The following is a 17,173-nucleotide window of genomic DNA, read 5'->3' as shown; positions in this document are numbered from 1 at the left end:
CCAAAAAAAATAATAAATAAATAAATAAATAATAAATAAACAGAACTTTAGGCCAATATCTCTAACAACCATAAATGCAAAAATCCTCAACAAAATACAAGTAAACTGAATCCAACAAAATATATTTTAAAAATCATTCACAATGATTAAGTGGGATTTATTCCTGGGTTGCAAATATGGTTCAATATTCGCAAATCAATCAACATCACATCAATAAAAGAAAGGATAAAAACCATGTGATCATTTTAGTAGATGGATGCAGAAAAAGCATTTTACAAAGTACGACATCCATTCTTGGTGAAAAACCGTCAACAAAATAGGTTTAGAGGGAACATATTATAACATAATAAATGCCATATGTGAAAAACCCACAGCGAACATCACACTCAATGGGGAAAAACTGAGAGCTTTCCCCCCAAGGTCAGGAACAAGACAAGGATGTCCACTCTCACCACTTTTATTCAACATAGTACTGGAAGTCCTAACCACAGCTTTCAGACATTGAAAAGATATAAAAGGCATCCAAATCAATAAAGAAGAAGTAAAACTTTTACTATTTACAGAATGACATGATACTGCACATAAAAAACCCTAAAGACTCCACCAAAAATCTTCTAGAACTTATAAATGAATTCAGTAAAATCACAGGATACAAAATAAATGTATGAAAATCTGTATTTCTATACACCAAAAATGAAGCAGTAGAAAGAGAAATTAAGAAATGAGTCCCACGGGCACTGGGTGGCTCAATCTGTTAAGCATCCGACTATGGCTCAGGTCATGATCTTGCGATTCTTGGGTACGAGCCCACCGTCGGTCTCTGTGCTGACAGCTCAAAGCCTGGAGCCTGCTTTGGATTCTGTGTGTGTGTCTCTCTCTCTCTGCCCCTCCCCCATTCATGTTCTGTCTCTCAAAAATAAGTAAATGTTAAAAATTAAAAAAGAAAAAAGAAATGAATCCCATTTACAATTGCACCAAAAATAATATGATATGTAGGAATAAGCCTAGCCAAAGAGGTGAAAGACCTGTATTCTGCAAACTATAAAACACTGATGAAAGGAAAGAAAGACAACACAAAGAAATGGAAAGACATTCCATATTCATGGATCAGAAGGATGAATATTGTTAAAATGTCTATACTACCCAAAGCAATCTACATATTTAATATAATCTCTATCAAAATACTAAAAGCATTTTTCACAGAGCAGGAACAAACAATCCTAAAATTTGTATGGAACCTGAAAAGACCTCAAATAGCCAAAAGAATTTTGAAAAAGAAAAATCAAAGCTGGAAAAATCACAATTCTGGATTTCAAGTTACATCACAAGGCTGTAGTCATCAAGACAGTATGGTACTGGCACACCAATAATACATAGATCAATAGAACAGAATAGAAAACCCAGAAATAAACCCACAATTATATGATCATTTAATCTTTCACAAAGCAGGAAAGAAGATCCAATGAGAAAAAGACAGTCTCTTCAGCCAATGGTGTTGGGAAAACTGGATGGTGAACATACAGAAGAATGAAACTGGACCACTTACTTACACCACACACACACACACACACACACACACACACAAATCAAAATGGATGAAAGACTTAAATGTGAGACTGGAAACAATAAAAATACTTAAAGAGAGCACGGGCAGTAATTTCTCTGACATTGGCCATAGCAACTGCTTTCTAGATGTCTCCTGAGGCAGTGGAAATAAAAACAAAAATAAACTATTGGGACTTCATCAAAATAAAAACCTTCTGCACAGCAAAGGAGACAACCAATAAAACTAAAAGGGAACCTACCAACTGGGAAAAAAATATCTGTAAATGATATATTCTATAAAGGGTTAGTATCCAACATATATAAAGAATTTATCCAACTCAACACCAAAAAAAATTAAAAAATAAAAAATAATCCAGTTAAAAAATGGGCAGAAGACATGAACAGACATTTCTCCAAAGAAGACGTACAGATGGCCAACAGACACATGAAAAGATGTTCACCATCACTCACTATCAGGAAAATTCAAATCAAAATTACAATGAGATTCACCTCACACCTGTCAGAATGGCTAAAATCAACAACACAAGAAGCAAGTTTTGGCAAGGATGTGAAGAAAAAGGAACCCTTGTGCACTGTTTGTGGTAATGCAAACTGGTGCAACCACTGGAAAGCAGTATGGGGTTTACTCAAAAAATTAAAAATAGAACTACCCTATGATCCAGTAATCACACTGGGTATTTACTCAAAAAAAGACAAAAAACAAAAAACAAAAACTAATTTGGAGGGATACATGCACCCATATGTTTATAGCAGCGTTATTTACAATAGCCAAATTATGGTAGCAGCCCAAGTGTCCTTTGATAGATAAATGGATAAAGATTATGTTGATACACACACACACACACACACACACACACACCATGGAATATTATTCAGCCATAAAAAAAGAATGAAACCTTGCCATTTGCAGCAACACGGATGGAGCTAAGGAGTATAATGCTAAGTGAAATAAATTAGTCAGAAAAGACAAATACCATATTATTTCACTCATATGTGGAATTTAAGAAACAAAACAAATGAGCAAAGGAAAAGAAAAGAGAGAGAGAGACAAACTAAGAAATAGCCTCTTAACTATAGAGAACAAAGTGATAGTTATCAGAAGGGAGGTGTGTTGGGAATGGGTGAAATAGGTGGTGGGGCTTAAGGAGTGCACTCATTGTGATGAGCAATGGGTGATGTATGGAATTATTGAATCCTATATTGTACAACTGAAACTAATATAACACCATAAGTTAACTATATTGGAATTAAAATTTTTAAAAGTTAATTACTAAACTGAGAAGGAAGCATTTGACTCTGCATATCCAGAACATTTCCATTTCAAAAAAAAAAATCCTCACTATTAGGTGTAAGCACCTTGACTGAAGGTAATGATGTGGTAGGTACAGTGGGGAAATGGTGATTTATCTCAGCTTTTTGTTTAGGGCCCAGATTGCCATTTGGAATCCAGCATAGCATACACATGGAAAGTCAAAATGAAATAGCAGCTCAGACATGGGATTGACAAATCCAAGGCAGCGCCCAAATAAGTACAGGATGCCTGGGCTCTGAAAGGCAGAATCAGGAGAGAAGAACTGGAGCAGTGAGTTGGTTGTTGGGATAAAGTATGTGGCAATGGTCCAAGCAGGCTCTCATGGGCCTAGCATCCAACACTTACTAACTTATGAAAATGAAACTATACAAGTTTAGTTGGACAAAATAAAGAAAAAAAACAGCTGGAACAATCAAGATAGTTCTAGAGCAATTTTCATACATATAGCATATGTTTCAAAATAAATGAAAGATGAAGACATAAGTCTTCTATCTACGATCAGCCTTGTTTTCCCATGATACTCTTAGAAGGAAATAGCTTGTTGGCTGAGAGTCTAGCAAGTCTAGAGTTGAAAAAGAAGTTGCTGTTTGCATAACACTTGAGCAAAACACAAGTCAACAGCTATATCTGGCATTCAACTTATGAAACAATGATATGTTCCAATACTAGAGCAAAAATTGCTTTGCCCTATTTTTTGAGAACTAGTATACTGTGCTAAATGGAGTGAATTGAGAGGTAGTTAAGGGGAAAACTTTCATGATAATGAAGTATTGCCTTTTCTTTCTTTTAAATTTTTTTTTCAATTCAAGTTAGTTAGTATATATTGTAATAATGGTTTTAGGAATAGAATTTAGTGATTCATCACTTATAACATATAACACCCAGTGCTCATCCCAGCAAGTGCCCTCCTTAATGCCAATCGCCAGTTTAGCCCATCCCCCCACTCAACTCACCTCCAGCAACCTCAGTTTGTTCTCTATATTTAAGAGTCTCTTACGGTTTGCCTCCCTCTCTGTTTATATATTATTTCATTTTTCCTTCCCTCCACTATGTTCATCTGTTTTGCTTTTTAATTATGAGCAAAATCATATGGTATTTGTTTTTGACTAACTTATTTCACTTAGCATAATATACTCTGGTTCCAAAAGTTTTGCCTTTTCTGCTATTTGGTATTCAAAAACTCACATAAGAGTGAAATTCCAGTATAATTCATAGAAACTTTGAGTCAAGGCAAGATAAGGGAGACAAGAGGGTTAATGTGACACATAAATACTAAGGAGATAATGATGCCAAGAGGAGCTTGCAGCCCAGTCAAGAACTTTTCATATATTCTTTGCTGAGTTTCTAGAGTTTGGTTTGAGGAAAACCTAAAAGTGAAGGCAAAGAGATGAGAGTACAGGGAAAAAATATCCTGATTCTTTTCTTTCTCTACACAGGGGGCTTGGCCTCAGTTATTTACACAGACACCCTCCAGACCATCATCATGCTGATCGGTTCCTTTATTCTCATGGGGTATGGTAAGTGATGACAGTGGGAGCAGTTCCCTGGGGCTGGAAATCATGAGATTTGTGTCTGTTCAGTCGCTCTTTACTACTGCCTCCCTGTTCCCTGGTCACACTTTTCGACATACATATAATACATCATTGAAGCATCTGCCTAACTTCTTGCTGTACTATCTCAGCATGAGAAAATGAGGGGGGAAGAACTTTACTTTCTTTAAAAAATTATTCCTCAGTTTTAATCTTAATATGTTTGTGTTTGAAATAGACAAAATCAGTGTCACTGGGTTGATAATTTTACACAACTATTGGTGCACTGGATTCAATGCACATAAACCATTATGTAGAATCTTCATAAAAATAAGTATTAAATAGTAAGAACAGTTTAAGACAACTGACTATTAACTTCACTGTGACTGTTTCAGATGGAAATTATTAAAGTATGTTATCCCTCTATTGTTAGAATATACAAACACAGTTTGTATATTTCTCTTAAGTCATGCAGCAAGCACTACTGATGAATTTAACTTATAGCTTGCCTATTTTTGTTTTCTTTTATTATGCTACTTATTTAACTTTGGACAGGAAATCCATGCATACAGTAAAAAGGATATAAGATTAAAATAAGTGTCTTTTCATCTCTCCTCTGTCCTGTAGCCACCATATTCCATCCACTCAAGCTGCACTGAATACAGTTGTGAATATTCATGAACCCTAATCACAGGGCTTGAAGATAATATGAAGCAAAAACTGACAGAACTGCAAAGACAACAAATGCACAAAAAGAGTTGATGATTTTGACACAAAATGAATGCGATTGGTCACATATGACTATTTAAATTCAAAAACAATAAAAAATAAATTAATCAAAATGTAAAATTCAGTTTCTGATTTGCCTAGCCATATTTCAAGTGCTCTATATATAGCTAGTAATTTTCATATTTGACAGCACAGATATAGAATATATAGAATTCTATCATTACCGAAAGTTCTATCATTACTGAAAGTGCTGCTCCAGAGGCCATTGCTAGGACCAATTCTTTACAAACTTTCTATTTAGTTAACCAGGACTTCTTTGATATTCTTATTTATGGTTCTTTGGTGTCTGGCTTTGGTGATGGACCTCTGGCATCAACCTCTCTAAGCCTTCTCCCATCCTTAGGATGGAATCTCTCATCTTCTAGCATTCTTCATATATTGTTGTCACAAACAATATTCCCCTTAACAGAACAATTTCCTTGTATTGTCTGTATCCTCCTTTGTATTGAGATCCTGCCTTGTACATTCATTTTGCATATAATCCCGTCACAATGTTTGGCACATGCAAACATTTTTGATGCTAAATGAAATAAGTAATGAAAAAGTAAAATAATGTCAACCTCAACTCTACAGATATATGATACTCAGATGAATTTTGCACTATTTGAAACTATACTAAGTGGGCTGAGAAGCCTGGGCTCATCCTTCTTTCTAAGGTTTCCATCCATTATGGTTCTTTTTTTTAGTTAATTAATTAATTAATTAATTTTGAAAGAGAAAGTGCAGAGAGAGAATCCCAAGCAGGCTCCACACTGCCAATGCAGAGCCTGATGTGGAGCTCGATCCCACAAACCATGAGATCATGACCTTAGCCGAAATCAAGAGTCAGACACTTAACTGACTGAGCCACCCATACATTCTCATTATCGTCCTTTTCTACACCTGTCTTGCCTTTCCAGCCCCGCCCCCCACCCCCCGGAGGCTGAGCCTCACCATTTCACCTCACCATACATAAACTGCTGCCTCTAATTTCTGCTCCTTATCTTCCCATTTTTTGTTGTAACATAGAAAGAATACAGTCAGTATTGCACCAAAAAACAGACTGTGCATAAAGTCAAAACAGCCAGACTTTGTATCAGGAACAGAGACCATTACTTCTGGTCCATTCAGAGGAGTAGGGGCTTTCTGATGGCTAATTGTTAGGCTCACTCTGTTACCTCATCTTCATGTTTTATCTCTTTTCTAGATGGTTGTGAGATATCAATATCAGTCTGTTGGATAACAATTTTTATTTTTACCATAAGTATAGACACTAAAAATTTTCAAGAGAAGAGGAAAATTTTCAATAAGAAGAAAAGTTAAAGGGTGATTTGCTTCCTGTACATTGTGAAAGCATGATAGCATTACCAATGCCAGTGGTATTAGAAAGACATGAGTCCTCTGAGAACACTAAGGATTTGACTAGGCTGATTGGAGATGATTGGACACTTCCACCACAAAGGAATAATTATGAACAACAGATGTCTTAGATTTGTGTATAACATTTCATTTTATCCAATACCTTTGCAGCATTTGCTAAAGTGGGAGGCTATGAGAGTTTTACAGAGAAGTACATGAATGCCATCCCATCCATAGTTGAGGGGGACAACCTGACAATCAATCCCAAGTGCTACACTCCTCAGGCTGACTCCTTTCACATCTTCCGAGATGCTGTCACTGGAGATATTCCATGGCCAGGAATGATATTTGGAATGACCATTGTTGCTGTGTGGTACTGGTGCACAGATCAGGTGAAGTATGTGTGTGGTGTGCAAATATGTTTATGTTGTTCTTTTTCTCCTCATAGAAAAGCATCTAGTTTCTATTTTGTACACATATATACACATACACATGCACAAACACACATCATTTAAAGAGTCAAACACTTCTACAAGTCTTGTTATGATAAATAGTTGTCTGGTGTCCTGCTCTCTACTCATTTCTTGACTCTCAAAAGCAAACATTATTGACTCCTTCAGTTAGGTATTTTGGTATGTATGTTTCTTCTCTAAATCCTTGTACTCAATGCATGGCCTGTGTACCATTGGAGTGAATGTCACCTTGAAGCTCATTAGAAATAACTGTTCTCAGATGCTACCCAGACCCACTGAATCAGAATTTGCTTGTAAATTTGTTCCCCAGGTGATTTAAATAAATGTTTCTATTGATCCCTTTTGGTTTTCCAGTTTTAGGATTTTTACACTGGCTTCCAATAATGAAAGATGAAGGTTTAGCTCTTTCTTTTCTTTTTTTTTTCTTTTTTTTTAATGTTTTTATTATTTATTTTTGAGAGAGAGACACAGACAGAGTGTGAGCAGGGAAAGGGCAGAGAGAGAGGGAGACACAAAATCCAAAGCAGGCTGCAGGCTATGAGCTGTCAGCACAGAGCCCAACGCGGGGCTCAAATTCACAAACTGTGAGGTCATGATCTGAGCCGAAGTCAGATGCTTAACTGAGCCACCCAGGCGCCCCTAGCTCTTTCAATTTTTTATCTTCAATCCTCCATCTTCCAGTAAAACTAATTCACAATTTTGGTGAGATCAGCATTCAGTGCTACCATTTTTGTGACTACATAAATATAATCCACAGCTAAGCCACATGATATTCTCTGATTGATTTTTCTTTAGCTTTTTCTTTTCTCTAGAATAAATAAGTCTTATTTTTTTGTGTTTTAAATTTTCTTGGTAATTATTACTCATTAAACACCAAGCTCTCTGCAGATTTCCTAAATCTCCTTGATGTGTACTTGCAAACACATCAAATATCCTACCAACTCTTTATCTCATTTTCTCTTAAAACCTTTGGCCTCTCACAAACTGCTGGGTTGTTCTCTGTGCCTAGTGCCCATCCTAATCCAGGACCCCCTTTACTACCATATTTGGGGTTCTCTTTGGCTCATCCTTGGATTATATATCTTATTTCAAGTATCCCACATCATCTTCTTTCTTGGTTTACTTCTTTCAGGGCAATTGAATTCTCCAGTAAGTTCCTGAGAAACACAGGAGATACATCTATTGTGAATTTGTCTTCATGTTTGAAGATGTCTTCACTCCAACTTTTCCCAAATTGATCCTCTGGCCATGTACACATTTCTAGGCTTTAAATAATTTTCCAGCCATAAATTACCATCTTTTGACTTCCACCATAGCTGTTGAAAAGCCTGAAGTTATTCTTGATCCTTTGGATGTAACGTGTCTTTTCTCTCTGGAAGTTTATCTTGCCTTTGTCCTCAGTGTTCTGAAATTTCATACAATGTGCTATTGTGTGTAGGTCTTTTTTTGTTCACTGCGATGGGCTACTGTGAACAAGTTTAATATAGTAATGGATGTCTTTAATGAATTGGCGGAATTCTTTGATTTCTTGCATTTTGTTTTCCTTTGGAGAACTTCCACTTTGGGTGTTGGTCTTCCTCAACTGGTTTTCTAGTGTTCTTATCTTTCCTCCACATCTACCATATCTTGGTTTTTTTGCTCTATTTTCTAGGAGATTACCTCAATATTATCCTTCAGTTTTTCTGCCTTTGTATTTATGACCCCCAAGATCTTATTCTTGGTTTTCTGTATGTTCCTTTTTATAGCATGTAAGTTTGTTTTGTTTTCTGTTTTGAAGTTTTCTTCACCCCAAATAGTCTCTGTCAAGTCAAACTTAAAATTTCACATTTTGGGATCAATGGTCCAAAATGGACTATCTTGGATCAATGGTCACTTGTATCAGTGTGAGATAATTTTTCTTTTTCTCTATATAATAAACTGATTTTATCAACATGTCTCCCAAAGAATGTACTCTTTCACTGATTTGTGCAAAAATCTTTATTGTTTATATTTTGCCACTGACCACATGACTTATCTCCTATATTTAGGTGGCCTCATATTAACCCTTAGATCTGATACCCGGACCCTGCTTATTTTCTGACAGGAATCCCCTGTTTTACATATAATTTGTATTGTCCCTCCAACTTTCTGCTTCAAGCTTTCTGTCTAAGGATAGCACCTGCTCCCCCAGCACTGAGTGACATTGTTGCTATCCCTAATAGATTTGTCTCTCCAAAGAAAAGTAAGCAGAAAAAGTCATCGCCATTTCCTGACATTCCTTGAGAAGAAAAATGTTAAGAAGCAATGGCATTATGGGTATAAATCCTGTTTTTCTAGAAAATTCTTAGTCAAGAGATTACACAATTTAAGTGGAAATTATGAGATTATATGCATTGAATTTCCCAGGACCACAATATTTTATTCATAACTGATTCATATCTAGAGATGAATGTCTCAAGGTTCTCTTCTGATGGCTGCCTGACTCTGTTGTTTCTATGGGAATGGGCTTGATTTTCCAAATGGACAGTTGATCCCTAACAGTAGAGAGATACTGATGAGTATGTGGCTTATTTGGTGCCTACAACATTAAATGCACAACTTAAACACACAACTTGTGGCAAAGATCAGTAGTGACAGCTTTGTACCTGGACAAGTACATGGTCATTGTTGCAATGCAGCCTAGGAGCTGCAAACATTTTGATAGTAGTGATGGGTATTGACTTCTATGTACCAAGAGTCTTACAAACATTATACCAAATATTCAGAATATCCTACCAGAGATAACCCTCTTAAAGATGAGAAAGCTGAGTCTCACAAAGTCAAATACTCATGTAAGAGGAGCAGGGATTAGAGTTCTGATTTTACTCTGAAGCTGATTATTTTCCACTATTCATGATCCCATATCTTATTGTAACATTAATCCTTGAAAAGAGGCACTCCCCTTCTTTGGATCATCCTCTAGTTGCTTCATGACTATGTCATGTTCTTCTGGCAGGTTATTGTGCAGCGCTGCCTATCAGGCAAGAACATGTCTCATGTGAAAGCTGCCTGCATCATGTGTGGGTACCTGAAGCTGCTGCCCATGTTCCTCATGGTAATGCCAGGAATGATCAGCCGCATCCTATACACAGGCAAGCCATTGATTCATAAATCCTCTTTCTTGTATGCTTGAATTCTAAATACTGGTTTTAATATGTATTAAAACCTTGATAAGCTAGAAAACCCATTATGTATGGAAGTTAAAACACAAATCCAGGTGAAGAGAACAGATTTTGCAGAATGTCAGAAGCAGGAAAATTTGGCATATTTGACACATATATATCCAACTAATAAGGAATGGCCAAAGAAATTATTAAATACCCCCTTTATGGAAAATTACACGTAAGGATTGAAGACTTTCTCAAATTTTGGTCAAATGCTGAAGTTATTATGTTTAAGGGTAAAAAGCAGACTACAAAATATTATCTCAACAATTGCCATAGTTATTCAAAAAGACATTTCTGTCTGGAAAAAGATTAGAAAGGAATAAAAAAACTAAAAGAAGCTAATGTGTTAAGGTGTCAGTATTCTATGGGATTTTTTAAATCATTTTTTGCTATCTGTTGTCATAATATTGTTTAAGTAAAAAAAAATCAACAAGGTATTGTACAACTGCCACAGTGAAGGGAGGCCTCATCCCACATGAGCAATCACCCCAATAATGATCACAAATGACACTTCTTAGCTGTAGGTAGAAAACACTGAACTAAATGACTAGACACAAAACTAATTTCCATTTTGTTGTTGTGGCTGTTGTGATTGTTTCATCTGGAGTTCTGTGCCTCTGGGAGAATTTATGTTCTTGCAGCTTTTCTGGAAGATGGAATCAGCTCCCCCTAATTGCTCTAATGCAATAGCTGGGCCACATCCCAAAGAGGAGCCCTGCCCCTTAGGTCAGTGCAAGGGGAGGTACACGTATGAGACACTTAGGAAGTCATATTCTGGATGAAGAGGGACCAGATCTATGGTATGGAGTTCAAGGTTGAATCTCCAATTTCCAAGCAAATGTCTCTCCTCTTACTTATCATCTTACAACTTGTCTCTATGTCAAATGGTTGTAGATCTTACCTGTTTGGGCCCCACTCACTGAACCCACTTATCTGAATTCCCCCCTCAGAGAAGGTGGCCTGTGTTGTACCTTCTGAATGTGTGAAACATTGTGGCATTGAAGTCGGTTGTACTAACTATGCCTACCCAGTGATGGTGCTGGAACTGATGCCTGATGGTAAGAAAAGGTCCACACTCAAATGAATGGAGAAAATGTGATGAGAGTTAGATAGATAGATAGATAGATATATAATAAGTAGATATAGATATAGATAATGGAATATCATTATCTATTAATGTCAGCCTTTAAAAAAAATGAAAATCTGCCAAGTGCAACAACAATATAGATGAATCTGGAAGACATTATGCTAAGTGAGATAAACCGGATACAGAAAGACAAAAAAGCACACAATGTCGCTTATATGTGGAATCTAAACAAGTGGAACTCACACAAGCAGAGAGTACAATGGTGGTTTCCAGGGGCTGGGGGTGGGGGAAATGGGAAGATTTCAAAGGGTACAAACTTTGTTATAAGATGAATAAGTTCTGGAGAACTAATGTACAGTAGGGAGATTATAGTTAATAAGAATGTATGTTTAAAGTTTGCTAAGAGAATAGATCTCAAGTATTCTCACCACAAAACAAGAAAACTGTAACTATGTGAGGTGATGGTTATGTTAACTAGCTCGATTATGGTAATCATTTCACAATGTATACATGTATAAAAACATCACATTATACATCTTAACTATATACAATTGTTATTTGTCAGTCATACCTCAATAAAGCTGGAAAAAATATGTTCATGCTGGGACTGCCTCAGAGACCTAGTGAATAAATGGTCCATGAGGAAAGATTATGGTGTAATCCTTAATAATCCTAACTTTCATTAATTCAATTGGCTTCATCAGACATTTCTTGAGCACTTTCCATAGGCTACCAGTCCGGTGCTGAGCCTGGGGAATACAGAGATGAATCAGATATAATTCCTATTAGAAGAATCCTTACTCCTTTAGATTCAAGATTGTCTTCCAAGACAATCAAGAGCATTTAAGTGATGGATTTGTCAATAAAAGAGTTGCATAAACACAAACTTACAAACTCAGAAAACTAGATGTTAATGATTTAGCCTGCTTTCTCTAGACCAGTTATACCCAAATAATATGCCTCAATATATTTAATTTACAGCTATTTATTGAGTGCCTACTATGTGCCAGAGCCTGCCCTGGTGCTTAGAAAACATCAGTGAGGTGCACCTGGGTGGCTCAGTCGGTTAAGTGACTGACTTCAGCTCAGGTCATGATCTCGCCATTTCCGAGTTCAAGCCCCATGTTGGGCTCTCTGCTGATGGCTCAGAGCCTGGAGCCGGTTTAGATTCTGTGCCTCCCTCTCTCTCTCTCTCTCTCTCTACCCCTTCCCCACTCATGTTCTGTCTTTCTCTCTCAAAAATAAATAAACATTTAAAAAATTAAAAAAGAAAAGAAAACATCAGTGAAATAAGCACAAAATCCCCTATACCTTGGAACTCACATTCTAGTTTCATGAGATATAAAATAAATGACACATGTGGCAAAAGTAAATTATTAGGATGCTAGAAGGTGATCTGTGTGGTCAGTAACAGAGCAGAGTATGGGGCTCAGGAACAACCAGGTGATCTTATACCTTCAAAGGTCAGCTAATACTTCTTCAATCTTTCTCCTCCCTGACACACATGAGCATTGTCAGGAAGAAGGGAACATGACCCACAAGTGACATCACCCATCCATCTCATTCCACACTTTGTCTTAGGAGTTTTAGGGGCATTATTAATAAGCAGAGGGAAGTGGAGGATGAAGTTACCATAATATCCCAAAACTCTTTGCTTTTCCCAACAAAAACTTCTTTAACAGAACTGCTTACTAGGCTTTTCCCTCTCTAGTTCTCTAAGTCTTCAGGAAGCCAAGAGGTTCTCCCCAAAGAAAGATGGTACAACACTGTTCTTGTCTCCCAAATTTAGGTTCCAGCAAATGATCTCTAAGTTTACATTTAAAACTAAAATTCTGTACTGGATCATTCTCAAATCACCAGGAAATTTGCAGGAAATGCTACATGATGATATGCGTTGACAGGCACATCAGTTGGTAAATGTTCCAGGTGACACTTTTGAATGACTCTGGTTTAGCAAGGCCCTCATAAATCATGGAGTCCAATTCCTAACTAATGTTTACACTCTCATCTGGCCCCAGGACTGCGAGGTCTGATGCTGTCAGTCATGTTGGCCTCTCTCATGAGCTCCATGACCTCCATCTTCAACAGTGCTAGCACCCTCTTTACCATGGACCTGTACACCAAGATTAGGAAACAGGCATCAGAGAAAGAGCTTCTTATAACAGGACGGTGAGAAAATCCTGGTTTCTGTCTAAAATTTCTCTGGAAAGCACAGAAATGCAAGTGAACTAGAACCTTCTCCTTCTTGGGTTCAGTGAAACAAATAATAGAATTCTAGAGTGGGAAAGGGATATTAAGAGGATATTTAATCCAACTTTATTTCTTTCCAGATAGGAAACTTGAGGCCATACTTTTTTTTTAAGGTTTATTTATTTTTGAGAAAGAGAGACACAGAGTGCGAGTGGGGGAGGGTCAGAGAGAGAGGGAAACACAGAATCCAAAGCGGGCTCCAGGCTCTGAGCTGTCAGCACTGAGCTTAACACGGGGCTTGAACTCAGGAACAGTGAGATCAGACCTGAGCCAAAGTTAGATGCTCAACTGACTGAGCCACCCAGGCACCCCAGGGTCATACTTTTAAACGAAATAGTTGCTTTTAAGGGTTTTCAAATGCCTCTGATTGTCTCTTATTTCTTCCTCCCCTCACACTCTCTTCCAACCATATCTTCATGAAACTCCAGTGGTTCTCATGGGGTATAAAGTTTCATGGGGTTAAAGCAGTCTCTAGAAGTTTCCATGTATATCACATGAAGGAAGTCACAGATTAAGTCATCCACACACTACTACACAGTAGTTTATCAACTACACTCATTAAGATATGGAGTATCAAGAGGGGGCACCTGCGTGGCTCAGTCAGTTAAGTATCTGATTTCAGCTCAGGTCATGATCTCATTGTTCCTGAGTTCAAGCCCCGTGTTAGGCTCAGTACTGATAGCTCAGAGCCTGGAGCCTGCTTTGGATTCTGTGTCTCCCTCTCTTCCTGCCCCTCCCCTACTCATGCTCTGTCTTTCTCTGTCTCTCAAAACTAAATAAATGCTAAAAATTTTTAAAAAAAAGAAATGGAGTATCAAGAGAACCTGACTACCTATGTAAAAGATACTGCTTTGCTGAAGACAGTAACAATCACTTAGTAAATTAAACATTTGCAAGGAAAATTCCAAGGGCTCACTTGGTCCAGATCTTCACTCTGGACGTTATAGGAGAGGAAGAGCAGTAAAGCATCTGTGTTTCTGTAGTAGAGAAAGTGTTGGACCTGAATTCAGTAAGCCCAGGATGCAGAAGTCTACCAATAGGCATATGATCTTGGGTATGAATACCCTTTAAGTCTCTATTTTAAATTAATGAGTTTCTCTCTCTCTCTCTCTTATTAAAAGCCTTCTATATCCCAGAATACAAATATGGAAAAGGACATATATGTAAAAAATAATTTCCTGCTTTGTGGGATTTACACCTTTGTTGGCAAGACAATTAATAAATATGTTCTATATCTGATGGCAAAAGTGGCAGGGAGAAAATTAAAGTGAGATTAAATATGGGGGTTACTTAAGACAGGGGTTCAAGGAGTCTTCCCTGAGAAGGTGGCCTTTATGCACAACCATCAGGGAAGTGTGGGAATGAGCCCCATGGTTCTGTGGGGATGGAACAGTAAGTGCTGAATTCTTACAACAGTCATATGTGTGGTGTGAGGACAGCAGGAGTGAGGTTGGCACATACAAGCAAGTGGAAGAGTGATAAGAAACATGATCTGAAAGATAGCTAGAGGTGAAATTATGTAGGGCCATTTAAACCATAACAAGATTTTGGATTTTATTCCACATATGATGGAAAACAACTGAAGATAAGCAAGCAAGGGAGGTACATGACAAGGACAGTGGGTTTTACTTATTGAATCCTTATTATACTCTACCCATCATGCTCAGACTTTCCATGGTTTATCACATTTAATTATTACAAGGTTGCAAAAGTTTTGTGAACTTTCAATGAGACACTTGTGCCTCAGTCTCCTGCCCAAATGCCTGTCCCCCATTTCTCCCAGTCCCCACCTCTCTGTTTCAGATAAGCACAGAGAAGTAATGACCTTTTGCAGACAGTCCAGTAAATTATGTGTGTTTCTTCGCACAATAAGTACAGAATATTGAGCTTATTCTCCCTGGACCACAGGACCTGTAAAAAGTTTTTTTACTAACTCCTTCTACCTGCCAAACTACTCAGGTAGTAAAATGCACAAATTAGCATTTCTGGCCAATTCACTCAGTATTCTAGGAGAAAGGATATTTTAATTCCAACCTGTGAAAACTGACTTAGTTCCTCTCAAGCTAGGAAAAAAAAAGATCAAAATGGGGATCTGCTTTCTTTATCATACAAATGATTACTTACTCATAGAAACAGTGTGGTGTTTTTTCCTGACACATTACATAAATTGCACTAGAAAATTATTAACCAGTTGCTGACATTTGAACTGTTTTATGAATGGATATTTAACCTCACAGTTGAAGCTATTTACAGAGAAGCAATTGCTTTATTGGCATTTTACTAACCTATGGTCATTAAGCATTCCATGGCTTCATGTGAGGTCAAGGAGTGTGATTTTATTTGGAAAATCAATGAATGGCCACAAGAATCAAGAACTGTAAAGCACAGTGGAAGTGCCAATAATGCTTTTGTTTAATATTTAAATCATTTTGCTTTCTCTCCAGGCTATTTATCATTCTATTAATTGCCATCAGCATTTTGTGGGTCCCATTAGTGCAGGTATCTCAAAATGGACAACTATTCCATTATATAGAATCAATTTCTAGCTACCTTGGGCCTCCAATTGCGGCTGTCTTCCTGCTTGCCATCTTCTGTAAAAGAGTCAATGAACAGGTAAGTAAAAAATCGGAAAACTTCTTCCCTGCTGGAGTGAGAATATTTTCTTTCACTGGTAGGAAAATGCATTCTTTCCACCCTGTTTATATAACTCAAAGCCCATCTCAATTTTAATTGTATTCAGCTATAATTCCTGATTCTCATTAAAGTGTGTAAATACATAGGGCACACTTATAGTACAGTCTGTATATTTCTTACAAAATATATACATATATGACACAATACTAAGGAACACACGTTTTGGAGTAAGACTGACAGAATGCAATCCTGGCTCTATCAATCCTTTGATCTTAAGCAAACCATTTGATTCTGTGTAGAATGAAGATAATCACAGTGCCTACTTTATAGGATTGCTGTGAAGATTAAAAGGGATTTATTTTAATTTTTTTATGTTTATTTATTTTTGAGAGTGAAAGCAAGAGAGAACATGAGTCGGGGAGGAGCAGAGAGAGAGGGAGACACAGAATCCAAAGCAGGCTCCGGGCTCCAAGCTGTCAGCACAGAGCCCAACACGGGGCTGGAACCCACAAACTGTGAGATCATGATCTGAGCGGAAGTCGGACACTCAACTGAGCCACCCAGGGGATTTATCACCCCAAAAGGGATTTATTTTAATGTGAAGTGCTTAGAAGAAAACCTACCACTCTAGTAACAATTAAAAATGTTAATTTCTAGGGGCGTCTGGGTGGCTCAGTCGGTTAAGCCTCCGACTTCGGCTCAGGTCATGGTCTCGCGGTCCGTGAGTTCGAGCCCTGCGTCAGGCTCTGTGCTGACAGCTCAGAGCCTGGAGCCTGCTTCAGATTCTGTGTCTCCCTCTCTCTCTGACCCTCCCCCATTCATGCTCTCTCTCTGTCTCAAAAATAAATAAACATTAAAAAAAATTTTTAAATGTTAATTTCTGTTATAATATATGTAACTGATTATTTTGGATCATGGGCATTTAATCCCTTAATTGTTTCCAACTGTTAACTTTATTATAATTTTGAAATTAAGAATAGGTACAGAGAGGTTATTATCTTATGTGCTTT

At 37.4% G+C, this 17,173-nt stretch overlaps 1 protein-coding gene across 1 annotated transcript in view; it reads left to right on the top strand.

The window, feature by feature from the left end:
- LOC125913993 (solute carrier family 5 member 4) overlaps positions 1 to 17,173 on the top strand; it is a 44,611-nt gene that overhangs the window by 14,445 nt on the left and 12,993 nt on the right. Inside the window, exons 7-12 of the mRNA XM_049619084.1 lie at positions 4,315 to 4,395; positions 6,706 to 6,926; positions 9,982 to 10,117; positions 11,143 to 11,250; positions 13,298 to 13,448; positions 15,974 to 16,142. Coding sequence (XP_049475041.1) covers positions 4,315 to 4,395; positions 6,706 to 6,926; positions 9,982 to 10,117; positions 11,143 to 11,250; positions 13,298 to 13,448; positions 15,974 to 16,142 — 866 coding nt within the window. The remainder of the gene's footprint in view (positions 1 to 4,314; positions 4,396 to 6,705; positions 6,927 to 9,981; positions 10,118 to 11,142; positions 11,251 to 13,297; positions 13,449 to 15,973; positions 16,143 to 17,173) is intronic.

This window comes from Panthera uncia (assembly GCF_023721935.1).
Source record: "Panthera uncia isolate 11264 chromosome D3 unlocalized genomic scaffold, Puncia_PCG_1.0 HiC_scaffold_8, whole genome shotgun sequence".
Classification (NCBI taxonomy): Eukaryota; Metazoa; Chordata; class Mammalia; order Carnivora; family Felidae; genus Panthera; species Panthera uncia.
This window is presented reverse-complemented; position numbering and strand designations above follow the sequence as displayed.